The sequence below is a fragment of the Pseudorca crassidens genome, chromosome 15 (assembly GCF_039906515.1).
Source record: "Pseudorca crassidens isolate mPseCra1 chromosome 15, mPseCra1.hap1, whole genome shotgun sequence".
NCBI lineage: Eukaryota > Metazoa > Chordata > Mammalia > Artiodactyla > Delphinidae > Pseudorca > Pseudorca crassidens.
Window position 1 is genome coordinate 59,847,061 of NC_090310.1, and position 15,431 is coordinate 59,862,491.

The 15,431-nt window shown below is 50.4% G+C and overlaps 1 protein-coding gene across 1 annotated transcript; it reads left to right on the forward strand.

The window, feature by feature from the left end:
* Positions 1–6,618: 6,618 nt before the first annotated feature.
* AVP (arginine vasopressin) lies at positions 6,619–9,289 on the forward strand. The gene is made up of 3 exons (XM_067705166.1): positions 6,619–7,384; positions 8,725–8,926; positions 9,072–9,289. Exons 1-3 carry the CDS (start codon positions 7,265–7,267, stop codon positions 9,248–9,250), a joined length of 501 nt encoding a protein of 166 aa, XP_067561267.1. The 5' UTR covers positions 6,619–7,264; the 3' UTR covers positions 9,251–9,289.
* The last annotated feature ends 6,142 nt before the right edge of the window (positions 9,290–15,431 follow it).

Here is a 15,431-nt window from a genome sequence, read left to right on the forward strand (position 1 = left end):
TACATCAACCTGCAAGGAGAGTCAAGTCTGCTAAGGTCAGGGATGGGGGCAAGAAAGATGGGACTCTGGTACTGATCTCAGTGGATTTTGTGGGGAGGCATCCGCTGACTCTTCATAATAGCATCCTGATTTTCTTTTAAGGTACTACCCTTTCTCCATTGGCTACAGACTGAGGGAGCTTTAAGGAATGGACATATGACTCTCAAGAACATGAGGGGCAGGTAGGATTCTTCAGGAAGGGGCAGAAGGCAGTGAAATGGGTCTTCACACTCTGGTTTGGACCCTGGTGTCCTATGACAGGCGAGGAGGAAGCAGCTGAGTCGTTGGAGCCATGTGCCTACTGAGGGCAGGGCTCTGGCAGACTCAAGGACCATTAATGTCTAAGACCAGACAAGAAAAGCCCTTAGAGGGCCTTCTCTGGCTCTCCTCAGGGTGAGACCAGGGGACATGCCCACACAGAATCTGTGCACTGAGGGTTGTGGCCTGGAACTTGCTGCCTAACTTTCCCATGACTGTATCTATGGCTGGAAGAGTCCTCTTCCATGGGTCTATGGCCCAGGTGGACTGCCCCTCAGCTGTGCAAATGTGCCTACGTGGCGGGAAGGGGAGGCAATTTGTGAGGTGCACAGGCAGAACCCGGAATGTCCACCAGTGTGCCTGTCCCTGGGATGTGGGACAGAACAAAGCTATAGGGAGAGACCAGCCCCCGAGGCTGCCAAGTTCTGCTGCAGACCTCCAAATCTGAACATGGACTTCAGGTCATCATGAACATATATTTTTCAAGGTAGGAGGACAGAACACGTTTCATTTTACATTTTGTTAGCTTGACTTACAACTTTTATATATTTAGTCATATTTTACCCCAGGTCCTAAAAAAGGTGGAGCTGATACTTAAAAAAAAAAAAATTTATTATGGAAAATTCCACACACATACAAAAATACAGATTAGTATAATCAACTCTCATGTACCCATCACCCAGTTTCAACAACTCTCAATTCATGGCTAGTCTTATTTCTTCTTTACTTACCCTCACCCAATTTACCCCTCTCATGTTATTTTGAAGCAAGTTAGGGTGGCATCAGATTAACACATTTAGGACATGATTTGTAGGAGCTCCTGGAGTTCTGTCTTCCAAAAAAACAGCAAATCACAACCTGGGATAGCCCATCAAAGCCTTGAAAGGTGCAGGGGTGGGGGCCCCTCTCCCTCAGGGTGCTCTGGTGTTGGGGTCCTGCCCCTGCTCCTTGCTGGCTGTGGCACTTCAGGAAATTGCTTAACCCTTTTAAGCCTCAGTTTCCACAGCAATAAAATGGTGATAAACGTATCTTCTGACATTGTTACACAGCTTATAGTGTAGTGCTGGGAACACACTGTCAGCTTGCAGTAACTGTTAGCTGTTCCCCATCACCCCTGTTTAGGCATTTTCCCTGTTTAGTGTAGAAGATGGACAGATAAGTTTCTCCTCCCTGAGAAAGGAGAGGCTCGGAGGAGGGCACCCATTTTGTGACTGCCTCCCTTGCCATGAGGAGGGACACCCAGACATGAAGAAGGTGCCAGAGGCAGTAAGGAATTCCCAGGTGACTTCCCTGGACCCCAGGCCAAGCATAGGACCATCAACCTCCAACCCCGAATTCTAAATAAGTTATAAATGTCCTGGTGGTTTAGTCACTGTTAGTGGGTTTCCAGGCAATGGAGTGGTAAAGAACACAGACTCTGGGGACTGTGTTTCAATCCCAGGTCTGCTGTTTATTACCTGGGCCTCCTGGGGCAACTTCTCGGTCCCCCAGTTTCCTGTCTACAAATGGAGATAAAAATGACTTCCTCCTTCCTAGGGTTTTATGCGGATTCAAGGAGGAAAGCTTTGTAAAAGGCTGAGAACAGTACTGCCAGGTACCCAGGGCTATGGAAGTCTCTGTTGTTGTCCGGGGTTCAACAGGCCTGTTCTTCCTGTGTTATGTCCCGCCCCCATGCTTAGATCCTCTTCCTTCACACCTTTGCAGCACAAGTTCTTTATCCTGCCAGCTGCGCCCTCCCTGCCCCCTCTTCCCGGAGCTCCCCACTCAGCCTTCACTCTCCAAACTACAGGCACCGAAGGTGTTCCGGAGAGGGGGACCTGCCCTGTGCCGTTGCCCCGCTGCCCACGCCCCGCGTGGCCACCCTGCGCGCTTTTCTCCGCCGGGAGCGCGGGGCTGGGGCCGAGCCGGGCTGGGCCAGGGTGTCAGATGGCGCAGCGAGATTCCTCCTGGGAGCCCCAGCCGGTGGGCCGTGCGCCCCGGCAGCGCCGCCCGCTTTGTGCTCGACCCCGTCGGGTCCCCGAGGCCCACGCAGCTTCCTGACTGCGCTTCTGCTCCCCTCGGCCCGCGGCATTTCTGGCCAGTCCTCTGGCTGAAGCGTGAGAGAAGCGCATGTGGCCCTCCGCTGGCTCTTCCCAGCCGACCAAAGGGGGCCACCTCGATCGCCCCCTCTCATGGGCGATCCCTGGTTGAGGAACTAAGATCCTGCAAGCCACAAAGACAACTACCCTGGTGTAGGCCTTGGAGCGGGAGCCCACAGTCCCCAGATGTGAATCCACCCACCTGGCTGCTGTACAGGCTTTTAATACAGAAAAAAGCCTGTCAAAAATATTTTTTCCTAGGTTATGTTGCTTTTTACTTAGGTTATTTTTGCAGGTAAGACTTTTTATGATGACCTCTCATTTCTGATTTCTTTTAAGCTTAATGTAACCCTCTTTAGAGATCTCATATTCACATTCAGCTCCCTCCCGTCTGATGAAGAAGGGAAAGCTTTTTTATTTTTTCCTTACTGCTGGTGCAGACCCAAGGCAGTTTCATGCTAAGGCCCAGCATTTTTCTTATGTTTGTTGCCCCTGCTCAACGCGCCCTCTTCAATTCATTCAGTCAGCAGTTCTTGGGCTCTCACAACGTTTGCTCACTTTCGTTCCTCTGCATAGTTCACAGAGCATTTGTGTGACCACACTGCTGAAGGTCCTTGAGTCAGACTAATAGGAAGCAGATGAGATGAGACGCTAGCAGACCTGTTTGAGAATGAGGCCACCCCCTTCGGAGGGTAGCAGAGATGTCATTATAGTACAAGCACTGGGTTGACCCTGAGAAAAAAGGAATAAGAAACAGGAGTGGGGGGCAGTTGTTACCTGTTCTCAGAAAACAGGGTCTAAGGGTAAGGAAGTATTTAAAGAACATTCTGAGACTTGGAGTTTAATCTGGAGGCTTGCAACTCTTTGTTATGTAAAGATTTCTGAAAATTCTAACCCCTTATAGCACCTTCAGATCTGATTCCCTTAAGACCTCAGTGAGATAGGACATGGGGTCAGTACATCAAGCAACCTTGGGAACAGGTGTGACTCGCTCAAGGTCACACAGTAACTCCCTGGAGAGCTGAGGCTGGTACCCAGGGCTCCCCTCCCTCCCTTCCTCCTTTCCATAATTTATTGAAAACTCACTGTGTGGCAAGCACTGTACCAGGAGTGGGGTTACAGTACGGAACACAAAGGATGGAGTCCTTTCTGCCCTGAGGCTTTCATTCTAGAGGGGGTACAGTCATACATACAAAATAATAATAATAATAAACAAACAAATGAACTGCAAGTTGTAGTAGGTGCTATTAAACCCATCAACATAGACCCAACTTAAAAAATAACTAAGTGTGAGGTATGCTCCACGTGGGTGCTCAGGGAAGGCTCCTCTTGGGAGATGACACTTTAAAGCAACAAGGTGAACCCCAGGGATAGGTGAGGGCAGGCAAGCCTTTTAGGACAAGGAGACAGCAGGCTCTGAAATTCCAAAGCAGGGATGGAAGGAAGCAGATAGTTTGATATAGATTTTAGAGGCAGGACTAACAAAGGGTGAGGCGAAGCAATGGATCAGGGTGAGTCCCAGGTTCTGGGAGGACCAGCTGGCTGGATGGTGGTATGATTGCAGGGCTGGAGAACCCTGGGAGAGAACAGGGGAGCAGCTAAGAATCAGGAGTTGACCATGCTAAGTTGGAAAGGCCTATTGAATATCCAAGGGGAGTTGTCACTGGACACTTGGGGGAGAGGCCCAGGATGGAGGTATGAATTTGAGAATCATTAGTTTGTAGAAAGTATATAAAATTATGGGGTTAGAAGCAGTCACCTAAGAAGAGAAGAGAAGGGACACAGGACTGAGTCCTGGGATACTCCAACATTTAGAAGTCAAGGTCAAAGAGGTAGAGCCAGAAAAGGAGACTGAGAAAGAACATCCAGTGTGGTGGATTTTTTTTTTTGGCAATTTATTTATTTATTTTTTGCAGTATACGGGCCTCTCACTATTGTGGCCTCTCCCACTGCGGAGCACAGTCTCCGGACGCACAGGCCCAGCAGCCACGGCTCACGTGCCCAGCCGCTACGCAGCACGTGGGATCCTCCTGGACCGGGGCACGAACCCGCGTCCCCTGCATCGGCAGGCGGACTCCCAACCACTGCGCCACCAGGGGAGCCCCAGTGTGGTGGATTTTAAAAGTATATATTTAAAAAGGACAAGTGCAGAATTCTCTAGCTATCCAGTGGTTAGAACTCGGCAATTTCACTGCTGGGACCCAGGTTCAATCCCTGGTTGAGGAACTAAGATCCTGCAAAGCCACAAGACATGGCAAAAAAAAAAACAAAGACAACTGCTCAACCATGTTGAATGCTACTAAGGGATAATGTAAAATGAGGACATGGACATGACCACCAAATTTGGTAATACAGAGGTAGTTTATGACCTTGATAACAGGAGTTTCAGTGGACTGGTTTGGGCAGAAGCCTGAGTGGAGTGAGTTGAAGAGTAAATGGTGACTTCTGGATAAAAATGGCAGTTGGACAACAATGAAAAACAAAGGTGATCACTAACTCCAGGGAACACAAAAAGTTGTTCAGTGATGGAAAGCTCACCATAATATACCATATGGTTTAGCTTGGAGGTTTAGCTTGCAGTCTAATTCGTAATAGTGACCTAACCATTATGACATTATTATATCAAGAAAATGGTGTGGGAGGGTACTGTGAGGGGTGGTGGGGAAGGACTGGTAAAAGAGTTAATCCTCTCTTTCTAAGTGACACTGAATCAAGATCATGAGCTAAGTTGTAGAAGATGTAAGGGTGGCAAAGGTGTGAAAAAGTAGTTTTGGAAAGAGAACATATAAGGGAAGTGAAGAAGGGGTGGGGGTGTCCTCAGGGTCCATGTGACCTGTGAGGTGTTATAGTGGAAATGCAGCCAGTCAGCACAGTAACGGGACTTTTTCCAGCCAGTGTGGGCTCCAAGAAGGTGGTATTGGGAGAAGCAGGCCCTCTGGTATCTGTGTGGAGGTGGGATTTGGGATCTTCAAAGGGCCCTGGTATGGGAGGCAAGTCTTAGAATGGTGATTCAGGTAGACACGGCTAGTCAGGACACAGCTTGTACCAGAGCTTGAGCCCTTCATTTCCTGTAGCTCCTTCAGTTTTCAGTTGGTAACTCAGACCAAAAGTACAGAGAGGGCAAGGTGCTGGGCCAAGGCACAGCTGGCCTAAGCCAGGCCTCTGGCCGCCCCTCTCAGTCTGCCCCACAACGCAGAGTCTCAGGAGGGCGATGTCCAGACCAAGTTTATTTCTAGGCCATGAACAGAATGAAAAAGTTTATCCTGCATTAACTCAGGAAGCTACTCTCTCTGGAAGAACTCTCTTAAGGTCTTATTAAGAATAATGGCATTAATGATACTACAATACTATTAATTAACTTTACAATGGTGCAGGCACTTTTTCAAATCTCTCCTGCATTACATTATCTCAGTTCTCATGACAACCTGGTGATGTGGGTGCAAATATCTTCCCCACTTCACACTGGAGAGAAATGAGGCACAGAGAGGTCAAGTGATCTACCCGAGTCATGATGTTTTGAGGAACAGAGGCCAGATTTCAACAGGCTGCTGGGCTCCAGCATCCTCACAGCCCCCCACCTCTGGGACCTGGGACCTGGGACCCGGGACCCTGCACTGCACTTGGTTGACAGGAAGCAGCTGGAGCTTCCTGGCAGCACTCTGGAGAGGAGGCTGAGAGTCTGGGGGTTGGGTGAGCTGGGGGCTGTGCAGCGCCTGAGAGGTTCAGGGTGGCTAGCTTGGATTCAAGAACCAGAGGGCCACTCAGGCGGCCGAGGGAGGGAGACTTCCATCCCTTAAACCTACCAGCCTGGGGTCATAAACCAAAAGCTGCTTCTCAGGCTGGGCCCATCTGGCTGTGGCTCTGGCCCTCCCTGAGCCTCAAAGCCCCCTGAGGCCCCAGGCCTGAGCTGGTACCTGCTCTGGTCCCCACATACTAGTGTCCTGGTCAGGGTAGGAATTGGGGCAAACTGGCTGTCAGTTTACCCCCCAACCTTTGAGCCTTACTGGGTCCGGATTTCCTCATTCCCCCACAGATGCTCCCCTCACCCCATGCTCCTGCCTGGAAGGAGAGTGATGGGGACATGCCAAGAAGCTATCCCCAAGGTCCCCAGTCCCTGAGTCTTTGGACCCTGGTGTGGGTGTGAGTGGGGGGGGTGGGAGCATCCCCAGCTCCCCCCGGGAACCTGCCTCACCCACCAAGTGGGAATGACCCCCTGACCCCATGTTGGTCTCTTGCCTCCATTACACGGGGCTGCAGGCAGCACTTTCTGTCCTAGTGCAGCCGGTACAAAGGCCTCTGTCTGCACCACCTCGAGTGTGTGCCGTTCTTGGTCACTTGTCCTCTCACAGGACTAATGCTCCTGATGGGGCCCTGCATACCGACTGTCCCCTGCTCATCACTCCTGGGCTGGGGCCTGACCTGCTCCTTACACAGCAGCCCCTCGGGTCACCCCTGCCCCCTCCTCTGGGGTCTGTGTTGGGGGACAGGGCCTGTTGACCCCCAGCCTCTTCTGGGCACCAGAAAGCTTGGAGACAGTCTCCAGGTGACCGCCCCCCCCGACACGTCTGTCTCTCCCTGAGTCCAGAGAGTCACAATTACAGTCACAGCAGCTCCTGTCACACCGCAGCCACACCGCTGCCAATGACAGCCCAGAGGCTGGCACCCCTCCCCCATCATCCCCTGCACAGGCCCACGTGCGTCCCCAGATGCCTGAATCACTGCTGACGACTGGGACCTGGCGGCCATGGGCTCCTGGGGAGCCACTGGGGAGGGGGGTGGTGGCCACGTCACCTCAGAGGGAACACCTGCAGACATAAATAGGCAGCCAGCGAAGGCAGCACAGCACAGTCCACAGAGCAGCACTGCAGACTGTGCCCACCTGTGCCAGGATGCCCGACGCCATGCTGCCTGCCTGCTTCCTCGGCCTGCTGGCCTTCACCTCCGCTTGCTACTTCCAGAACTGCCCAAGGGGCGGCAAGAGGGCCATGTCCGACCTGGAGCTGAGACAGGTATGACCGTGGCCCATCTCAGGGTTACTGGGCCGGGGCAGAGGCCCAGGGATGGCATCACAGTGCAGGGGCTAGGAAGGGAAGTCGTGGGAGAGGCAGGCTTTAGGGGAAGTGCCCAACAGAAGAAGGGAGGCTTGGCATGGGCAAACAGAGGGGACCAGGCTGTCGGGCGGGCTAGGACGGGCCGTAGGACTTCCTGAACATTGTCTCCATCCAGAGAAGGGATGCAGGAAAGAGAGGTTTCCCCAGTAACTGGACTCTGTGCTGGATCAGGGAGAACTGGATGGCAAGACCTCCTCTGTGCCCATGGCGGCCTCTCCCCCAGGACTAGCTGGAGCTTCGGAGGCTCTGTCTTCTCCAGCACTTGAGGCCTTCCCTGTTCAACTCCTGGCCTCTCCTAGCCATGGGCCCCAGCCCCCCATCCCCCAGAAGCTGGCCATTGCCCTGAGCTTGCCTGAGTGGGAGGTGCCACCCAAGTATCCTGTAAGGAAGTTCTGCTGGGTACCTAGCCCAATTCTTTCATGCTGCATGTCCAGTGATTCCCTCTTATTCCACCTTCAGCAGAGCTAAAGGAAATCCAATAACCATGCTCAATTCTGTCAAGGCCACAGGTGGCCAGTTTTGAGCTGCGGAACAAACTAGGGTGGGTAGGTGGACAGCCCCCACAAACAACCCCTCCCTCTGCTTGGCAGCTTTGGAAGCTGGAGTCACCTAGGTGCCTCATGCCCTCCTCTAGGGCTCATGTCCCTGCCACCCACAGGGTCAGTCCGTAGGTGAGTGAGCAGAGGTCAGGGCCCAAGTGAGGCCCACTGGCTTGAGGGGCAGGGTAAGGCCAGAGAGGGAACAGGACATGTGAAGAAGGGCCTGAGTGTATTCTGGAGCGGGGCAGGGACCCTCCCTGCACGGGGTGGGGTGGGTGTGGAGAGGGGGTGCATGCTAGAGATGGAACTGGAGCAACGCGGGCAGAGGAGGAAGGTCTGCATTAAGGGGAGGGTAGTGGGCAGCTGAGAGAGGGATGCACACCAGGAGGCCCCAAAGGTGAGAAGGAAGGTCTCTCCCATGCAGCCCATGAGGGACCCCTCCCTCAACGAAGGGGGAGGATGCTGAGGGCTGTCACTGAGAGCTGTTCCTTAGTCACCTGAAAACCAAGGCAGCCGAGTAGCTTTTGAGTCCCCTCCTTCGACCGCTTCTGGGGGCCAAAGAGCGCCAGGGAGACCCTCGAACCTCCGGCGCTCCTCTGCCCTGTCCTCCCCCACCCGGCTCAGCCCCCCGCCCCGCAGGCTCTCCCTCCCGGGCCCGGGCCCCTCCCCGCCCCCGGCTCACCCCCGCCCTCCCGCCAGTGTCTCCCCTGCGGCCCCGGGGGCAAAGGCCGCTGCTTCGGGCCCAGCATCTGCTGCGGGGACGAGCTGGGTTGCCTCGTGGGCACGGCCGAGGCGCTGCGCTGCCAGGAGGAGAACTACCTGCCGTCGCCCTGCCAGTCGGGCCAGAAGCCGTGCGGGAGCGGGGGCCGCTGCGCCGCCGCCGGCATCTGCTGCAACGACGGTGAGCGGCCTGGGCGGCGGGGGGCGGAGGGGTGGCGCTGGGTCCTGGCCGGGGCGGGGGCCGGGCCAACCTGGGTCTGGTGGGGGCGGGGCCTGGGCAGCTTGCTGCGCCCCCGCGCCGTGCGCTCAGCCCATGCTGCCCGCAGAGAGCTGCGTGACGGAGCCCGAGTGCCGGGAGGGCGCCAGCTTCCCTCGACGCGCCCGGGCGAGCGACCTGAGCAACGCGACCCTGCTGGACGGGCCGAGCGGGGCCTTGCTGCTGCGGCTGGTGCAGCTGGCGGGGGCGCCGGAGCCCGCTGAGCCCGCCCAGCCCGGCGTCTACTGAGGCGCCCCCACCCCACCCCCCGCCCTCGCAGCACGAAAAATAAACGGTCTTAAAGGCATTGGCTAGCGTGCGTCTCCGTCTCTGGGGGTGGAGAGGGGAGAGGACAGGAGGGTGGGGGACCAGTTGCCGGACCCTAAGTCGTGAGCAGATCCACCCCAGAAAAGGGACAGATCCTGTCGGGAAGCGATCTTGGGCCAGCACGATTCTAGATAGAACTACTGACAGGGCGACCTGCGGGCGGGGAGGGGAAGGGCCACTGTCCAGGCCGCGGAGAGGCTGGGTTGGGGATCTGGCAGAGGGATGGAAATAAAGGCAGAGATGGGGAAAGACATGGGTGGGCAAGATAGCAAGAGATAGAGGGACAGCAGAACGATGGAGAGAGAGAGAGAGAAACATTGAGAGTCACGGAGAGAAGAGTGAGAGAGAGAGGCAAGGGGATGCACCAAGGGTGACCGCAGTTCTCGTCCCCGTTTACATCCTGGGAAGCTGAGGCACAAACAGCTTCAGGAATTCCCAGCCTATCTCATCCAAGGCTGTGCTTTATGTGCCCGTGTGGAGGGGACATCACCCCAGACCCAGCAGAGAGGGGGGCCAGGTACTGTCGGTCCAGGAGGAGACTAAGCATCCCCATTCGGGCCACTCAGCCAGCATGAGAGACAGAGCCCACGGAAACCCTAGGTACATACCCCTCCCCCCCAAAACAGCCACACCAACCACACACACAGCCAGACAAACAGACAAGAAAAAAATTGTTTGGGACATGCCCGGTGATCTTTGCCCACAGTCAGAGATACAGACCCTGAGACACACATTGGGAAGCACAGACACACCCAGGGAAATGCAGACCCAGCTGACTGGACCATAGACAGGCACATGTACACACACACACACACACACACACACACACACACACACACACACTCACATTAGGACCTTCCAGCCTTGACAATGCAGCTTCAGGGTAGAAGTCTGCTAGCATTTGGCAGATCCTTTTCTATGGCCCTCTGTCCCTCTTTGTCCCCTCTATCCCATCCACCCCTTTATCCCCTTTCCCCTCACTGGTTTCTTTTCCCCTGTCCACGCCCTGACCTCTCGTTCCTCTTGCTTCTCTCCTTATCCCTCTTCAACCCTTCCTTGCCTCTTCTGTCCCAACTTTCCCCTCCGTTACCTCCCATCCTTCTCTCTCTACCCCCTCTCTTCTCTGCATCCTCTCCTTGGGATTTCTTGCTCCAGGTCTTGGGACCACAGGGGCTGCATCTCCTCTGGAATCCTCCCACACTTGGAGGCCAGGAGGGAGCGCAGGCAGAGAGAAGTCACTCTGAGCCCTGACCCCAACACCCTGCCTTGGGGCGGAGCCTAGTGACTCAGTCTCAGTCAGCCGCAAGCTCTCTTCTGGTCTTAGAGCTCTGCTCTGCCATCATCCTGACCCAGCTCAGTGTCCAGCGTGATTAAGTCTGGCCGGGGCAGGGCCCACACTGGCTTCTCTCCCTGCCATGGCCTCCCGCCTCTACCCTAGTGTGGCACACTCAGGACCAGTCCCCAGGTCTGGGAAGACGTGGGGCAGGACCAGACCTAATAGGAATTTAGTAACCCATCCAGACAGAGGGCGGTGGGAAGAGGCAGCTTGGTTTTTAAAAAAGGATCATATGCTCAACATCGCTAATTATTACAGACCAGCAAATCAAAACTGCAGTGAGGTATCACCTCACACCAGTCAGAATGGCCATCATCAAAAGACCTACAAATAATAAATGCTGGAGAGGGTGTGGAGAAAAGGGAACCCTCCTACACTGTTGGTGGGAATATAAATTGGTGCAGCCACTATGGAGAACAGTATGGAGAGATTCCTTAAAAAACTAAAAATAGGGCTTCCTGGGTTGCACAGTGGTTAAGAATCTGCCTACAAATGCAGGAGAAATGGGTTCCAGTCCTGGTCCGGGAAGATCCCACATGCTGTGGAGCAACTAAGCCCGTGAGCCACAACTACTGAGCTTGCGCTCTAGACCCTGCAAGCCACAACTGCTGAAGCCCGAGTGCCACAACTACTGAACCCCGCGTGCCTAGAGCCCGTGCTCCGCAACAAGAGAAGCCATCGTGGGACTTCCCTAGTGGCGCAGGGGTTGAGAATCTGCCTGCCAATGCAGGGGACACGGGTTCCAGTCCTGGTCCGGGAAGATCTCTCAGGCCGCGGAGCAACTAAGCCCGTGCGCCACAATTACTGAGCCCACGTGCCACAACTACTGAAGCCTGTGCTCCTAGAGCTCGTGCTCTGCAACAAGAAAAGCCACCACAATGAGAAGCCCGCACACCACAATGAAGAGTAGCCCCCATTCACCGCAACTAAAGCCCGCGCGCAGCAATGAAGACTCAACACAGCCAAAAATAAAATAAATAAATTTTTAAAAATCTCTTTAAAAAACAAAAACAAGAGAAGCCATCGCAATGAGAAGCCCGTGCACTGCAATGAAGAGTAGCCCCTACTCGCCGCAACTAAAGAAAGCCCGCGTGCAACAATGAAGACCCACCGCAGTGCCCCCCCCAAAAAAACAAAAAAAAACCCTAAAAATAGAGTTGCCATATGATCCAGCAACCCCACTCCTGGGCATGTATCCAGAAAAGACAAAACCTATAATTCGAAAAAGATACATGCACCCCAATGTTCATAGCAGCACTATTCACAATCACCAAGACATGTAAGCAACCTAAGTGTCCATCGACAGATGAATGAAAAAGATGTGGTATATACATATACAATGGAATATTACTCAGCCATAAGAAAGAATGAAATAATGCCATTTGCAGCAATATGGATGGACCTAGAGACTATCATTCTAAGTGAAGGAAGTCAGACAAACACAACTATCATTTGATACCACATACGTGGAATCTAAAAAAGTGATACAAATGAACTTATTTACAAAACAGAAGCAGACTCACAGACATAGAAAGCAATCTTATGTTTACCAAAGGGGAAGGAGGGGGGATAAATTAGGAGTTTGGGATTAAAATATACACAGTACTATATATAAAATAGGTAAACAACAAAGACCTGCTGTTGCACAGGGAACTATATTCAATATCTTGTAATGAACTATAGTGAAAAAGAATCTGAAAAAGAATGTATAGAAAAGAAAAAGAAAAAAGAGAATATATATATTCGTATATATGTATAACTGAATCACTTTGTTGTACACCAAAAACTAACACAACATTGTAAATCAACTATACTTCAATTAAAAAAATGGATCATAGACTTAAATATAAAATCTAAAATTATAAAACTTACTTTTTAAAAAATTTATTTATTATTATTTATTTATTTTGGCTGCGCTGGGTCTTCACTGTGGCGCACCGGCTTCTCTAGTTGCGGCATGCACACTCTAGAGCACGCCGGGCTCAGTAGTTGAGGCATGTGGGTTTAGTTGTGGTACATGGGATCTTAGTTCCCGACCAGGAATTGAACCCAGGCCCCTTGAATTGGGAGAACAGAGTCTTAATCACTGGACCACCAGGGAAGTCCCTAAAATTATAAAACTTCTTGAAGAAAATATAGGGGAAATTCTTTAGGACCTCAAGTTATACAAAAGTTTCCTAGCTCTGACACCAAAAGCAAGATCCATAAAAGAAGAAATTTGATACATTTGGAATTCACCAAAATTAAAAACTTCTGCTCATTTTATTTAATTAATTAATTAATTAATTTTGGTTCATGATATATCATATTTAAGACAATATATAATGTTGTCTTATATAATATATATATATGTTAAGACATATATATAATATATATATAATATATAATGTTAAGACAATACAGCGGAATGACGATTTGGTTGTGTACAACTGGAACAATTTTGCCCACTAAATATATTTTAAAAAGTCTTCAATCAAAGAATAGACATCTGCTTTAAGAATACTGATGGCTGGATTATTGGACATGTCACTAATTTGTCTGTCAGAAATATTCATACATTATCCATGAACGTGTAATCGTATTACCTTGCAGAAATTTTGAAGTTTTGTCTTTCATACATGAAATAACTGAATCCTTGGAAGACACGATGAGCATGTGTTAGCTTCAGTCCCAGGAGTGGCTTAGAACCTGGAAAGTCTGCCTCTTAGAGAGTCCAGATCTGACCTGAGCTTGCTGTACCTCCAGAGGAAGTGCTCCTGTACAAGGAACAAGTGCACTGACCCCCAGCCCCATTTTCATTCCAATGTCACCATCCTCCAACCAGATTGGGGGAAGGACAGCTAACCATGCAAATAAATGTCTAAGGGGGTGTGAGAAGCAATGGGACCGTCCCACAAGACTGGGGAGTGTGAGGAGGTACAATTGTGAGGACAACACTTTATCACAATCAGGTACACAGGACAGGAACAGGACAGTTTTCAAAGCTTTCTTTATATGAAAACAGAACATTCTGAAGTTCTTACCATACTTTGTTAGAGTACTACCCCAAAGGTACCCTGAGTCTAATCCTTGTGACCCATGAAATTCTATTATGTGGGAAAAGATACTTTACACATGGAACGAAGTTAAGGATCTTGAGATGGAAAATGGCTCTGGAGTATCCGGGCGGTCCCTCCATGCAATCTCAGTGTTCTTATGAGAGAGAAAGAGGCAGAGGGAGGCTGGACTGTAGGAGTGTGGACGTGGTCATAAGAGCAGGAGAGAGCTTCTGCTCTTTAAAGTACACTGTTAAGAGAATGCAAAGACAAGCCACAGACTGGGAGAAAAGATTCACAAATCACACAACTTATAAAGGACTTATACCCAGAATATATAAAGACTGCCCTCTCAAAACTCAGTAATAAGAAAATGACTCAACTTTTAAAATGGCTAAACAATTTAAGCAGGTACTTTACCACATAAGATACATAGATGGCAAATAAACACATGTAAAGATGTTCAGCATCATTAGTCATTAGGGAAAGGCAAATTAAAGCCATAGTGAGAAACCACTTCAATGTCTTAAGAAAAAGGGGGACGCTGAGAATATCATGTGCTGACAGGGATATGGAGCAATCGTAACCCTCATATATTGTGGATGTGGATACAAAATCATTCACCCACTCTGGAAAACTGTTCTATAGCTTCTTGTAAAGTTAAACTTACAATTACCATTTAACCCACCAGTCCCATTAACAGGTAGTGATCCAAGTGAAATGAATATCTATATTCACACAAAAAGCTGTATGTGAATGTTTATAGTGGCTCTATTGTAATCACCAAAAGTTTATAAGTTTTAAACAGATTAGAATTTGAACTATGATCCATTTTGAGTTAATTTTTGTATAGGGTACAAGTTGTGCATTGAAGTTCACTGTTTGCATCTGGATATTCATTTGTTCCAGCTCTATTTGTTTGTTTTAATTATTTTTCTTTTCTTTCTTTCATTTTTTTTTGGCCATGGGGCTTGCAGGATCTTAGTTCCCCGACTAGGGATTGAACCTGGGTCCTTGGCAGTGAAAGCATGGAGTCCTAACCACTGGACCGCCAGGGAATTCCCTCCAGCTCTATTTGTTGTAATGACTATTCTTTCTCTATTCAATTGTCTTTGTAACTTTCTCAAAAATCATTTGACCATACACACGTAAGTCTATTTCTGGCCTCTCTGATCTGTTGCATTGATCAATAGGCCTATCTTTTCTCCACTCCCACCCTGTCCTGAGTGTGGTAGCTTTACAGTAAGTCTGGAAATTAGGTAGTGAGACTCTTTCAACTTTCTTCTTCAAAACTGATTTAGCTATTTTAGTTCCTTTGCAATTCGTACCAAAAAAATCCTTCTGGGAATTTGATTGGCACTGTGTAGTAATAGAATTGTAGCTACATTTTCCAGCTTCATTTGCACTGTGTGTCCATATGACCATGTTCTTGTCAATAAAATGTGAGTGAAAGGAATAGTGAACTTGGGGTCTTAACGACAGTGTGAGCCTCCTCCACACTCTTTCCCTTCCCACCCAGTGGAATCCACAACGTCCTGGTCTCAAATATGCAGGCAGAGATGAGGCCTAGGGGATGACAGAACTATATGAGAGAAGAAACCTGGGTCCCTAAGTGATAAAGTGGAACAGAGCTGAGGATGTTCACTGAGGACTGATAGGACAGAGGGAATTAAACAGTGACCTTCTCTACCTCCCTAAGTTCTCCTTACGGTTTGGGTGTTTTTATAATGGC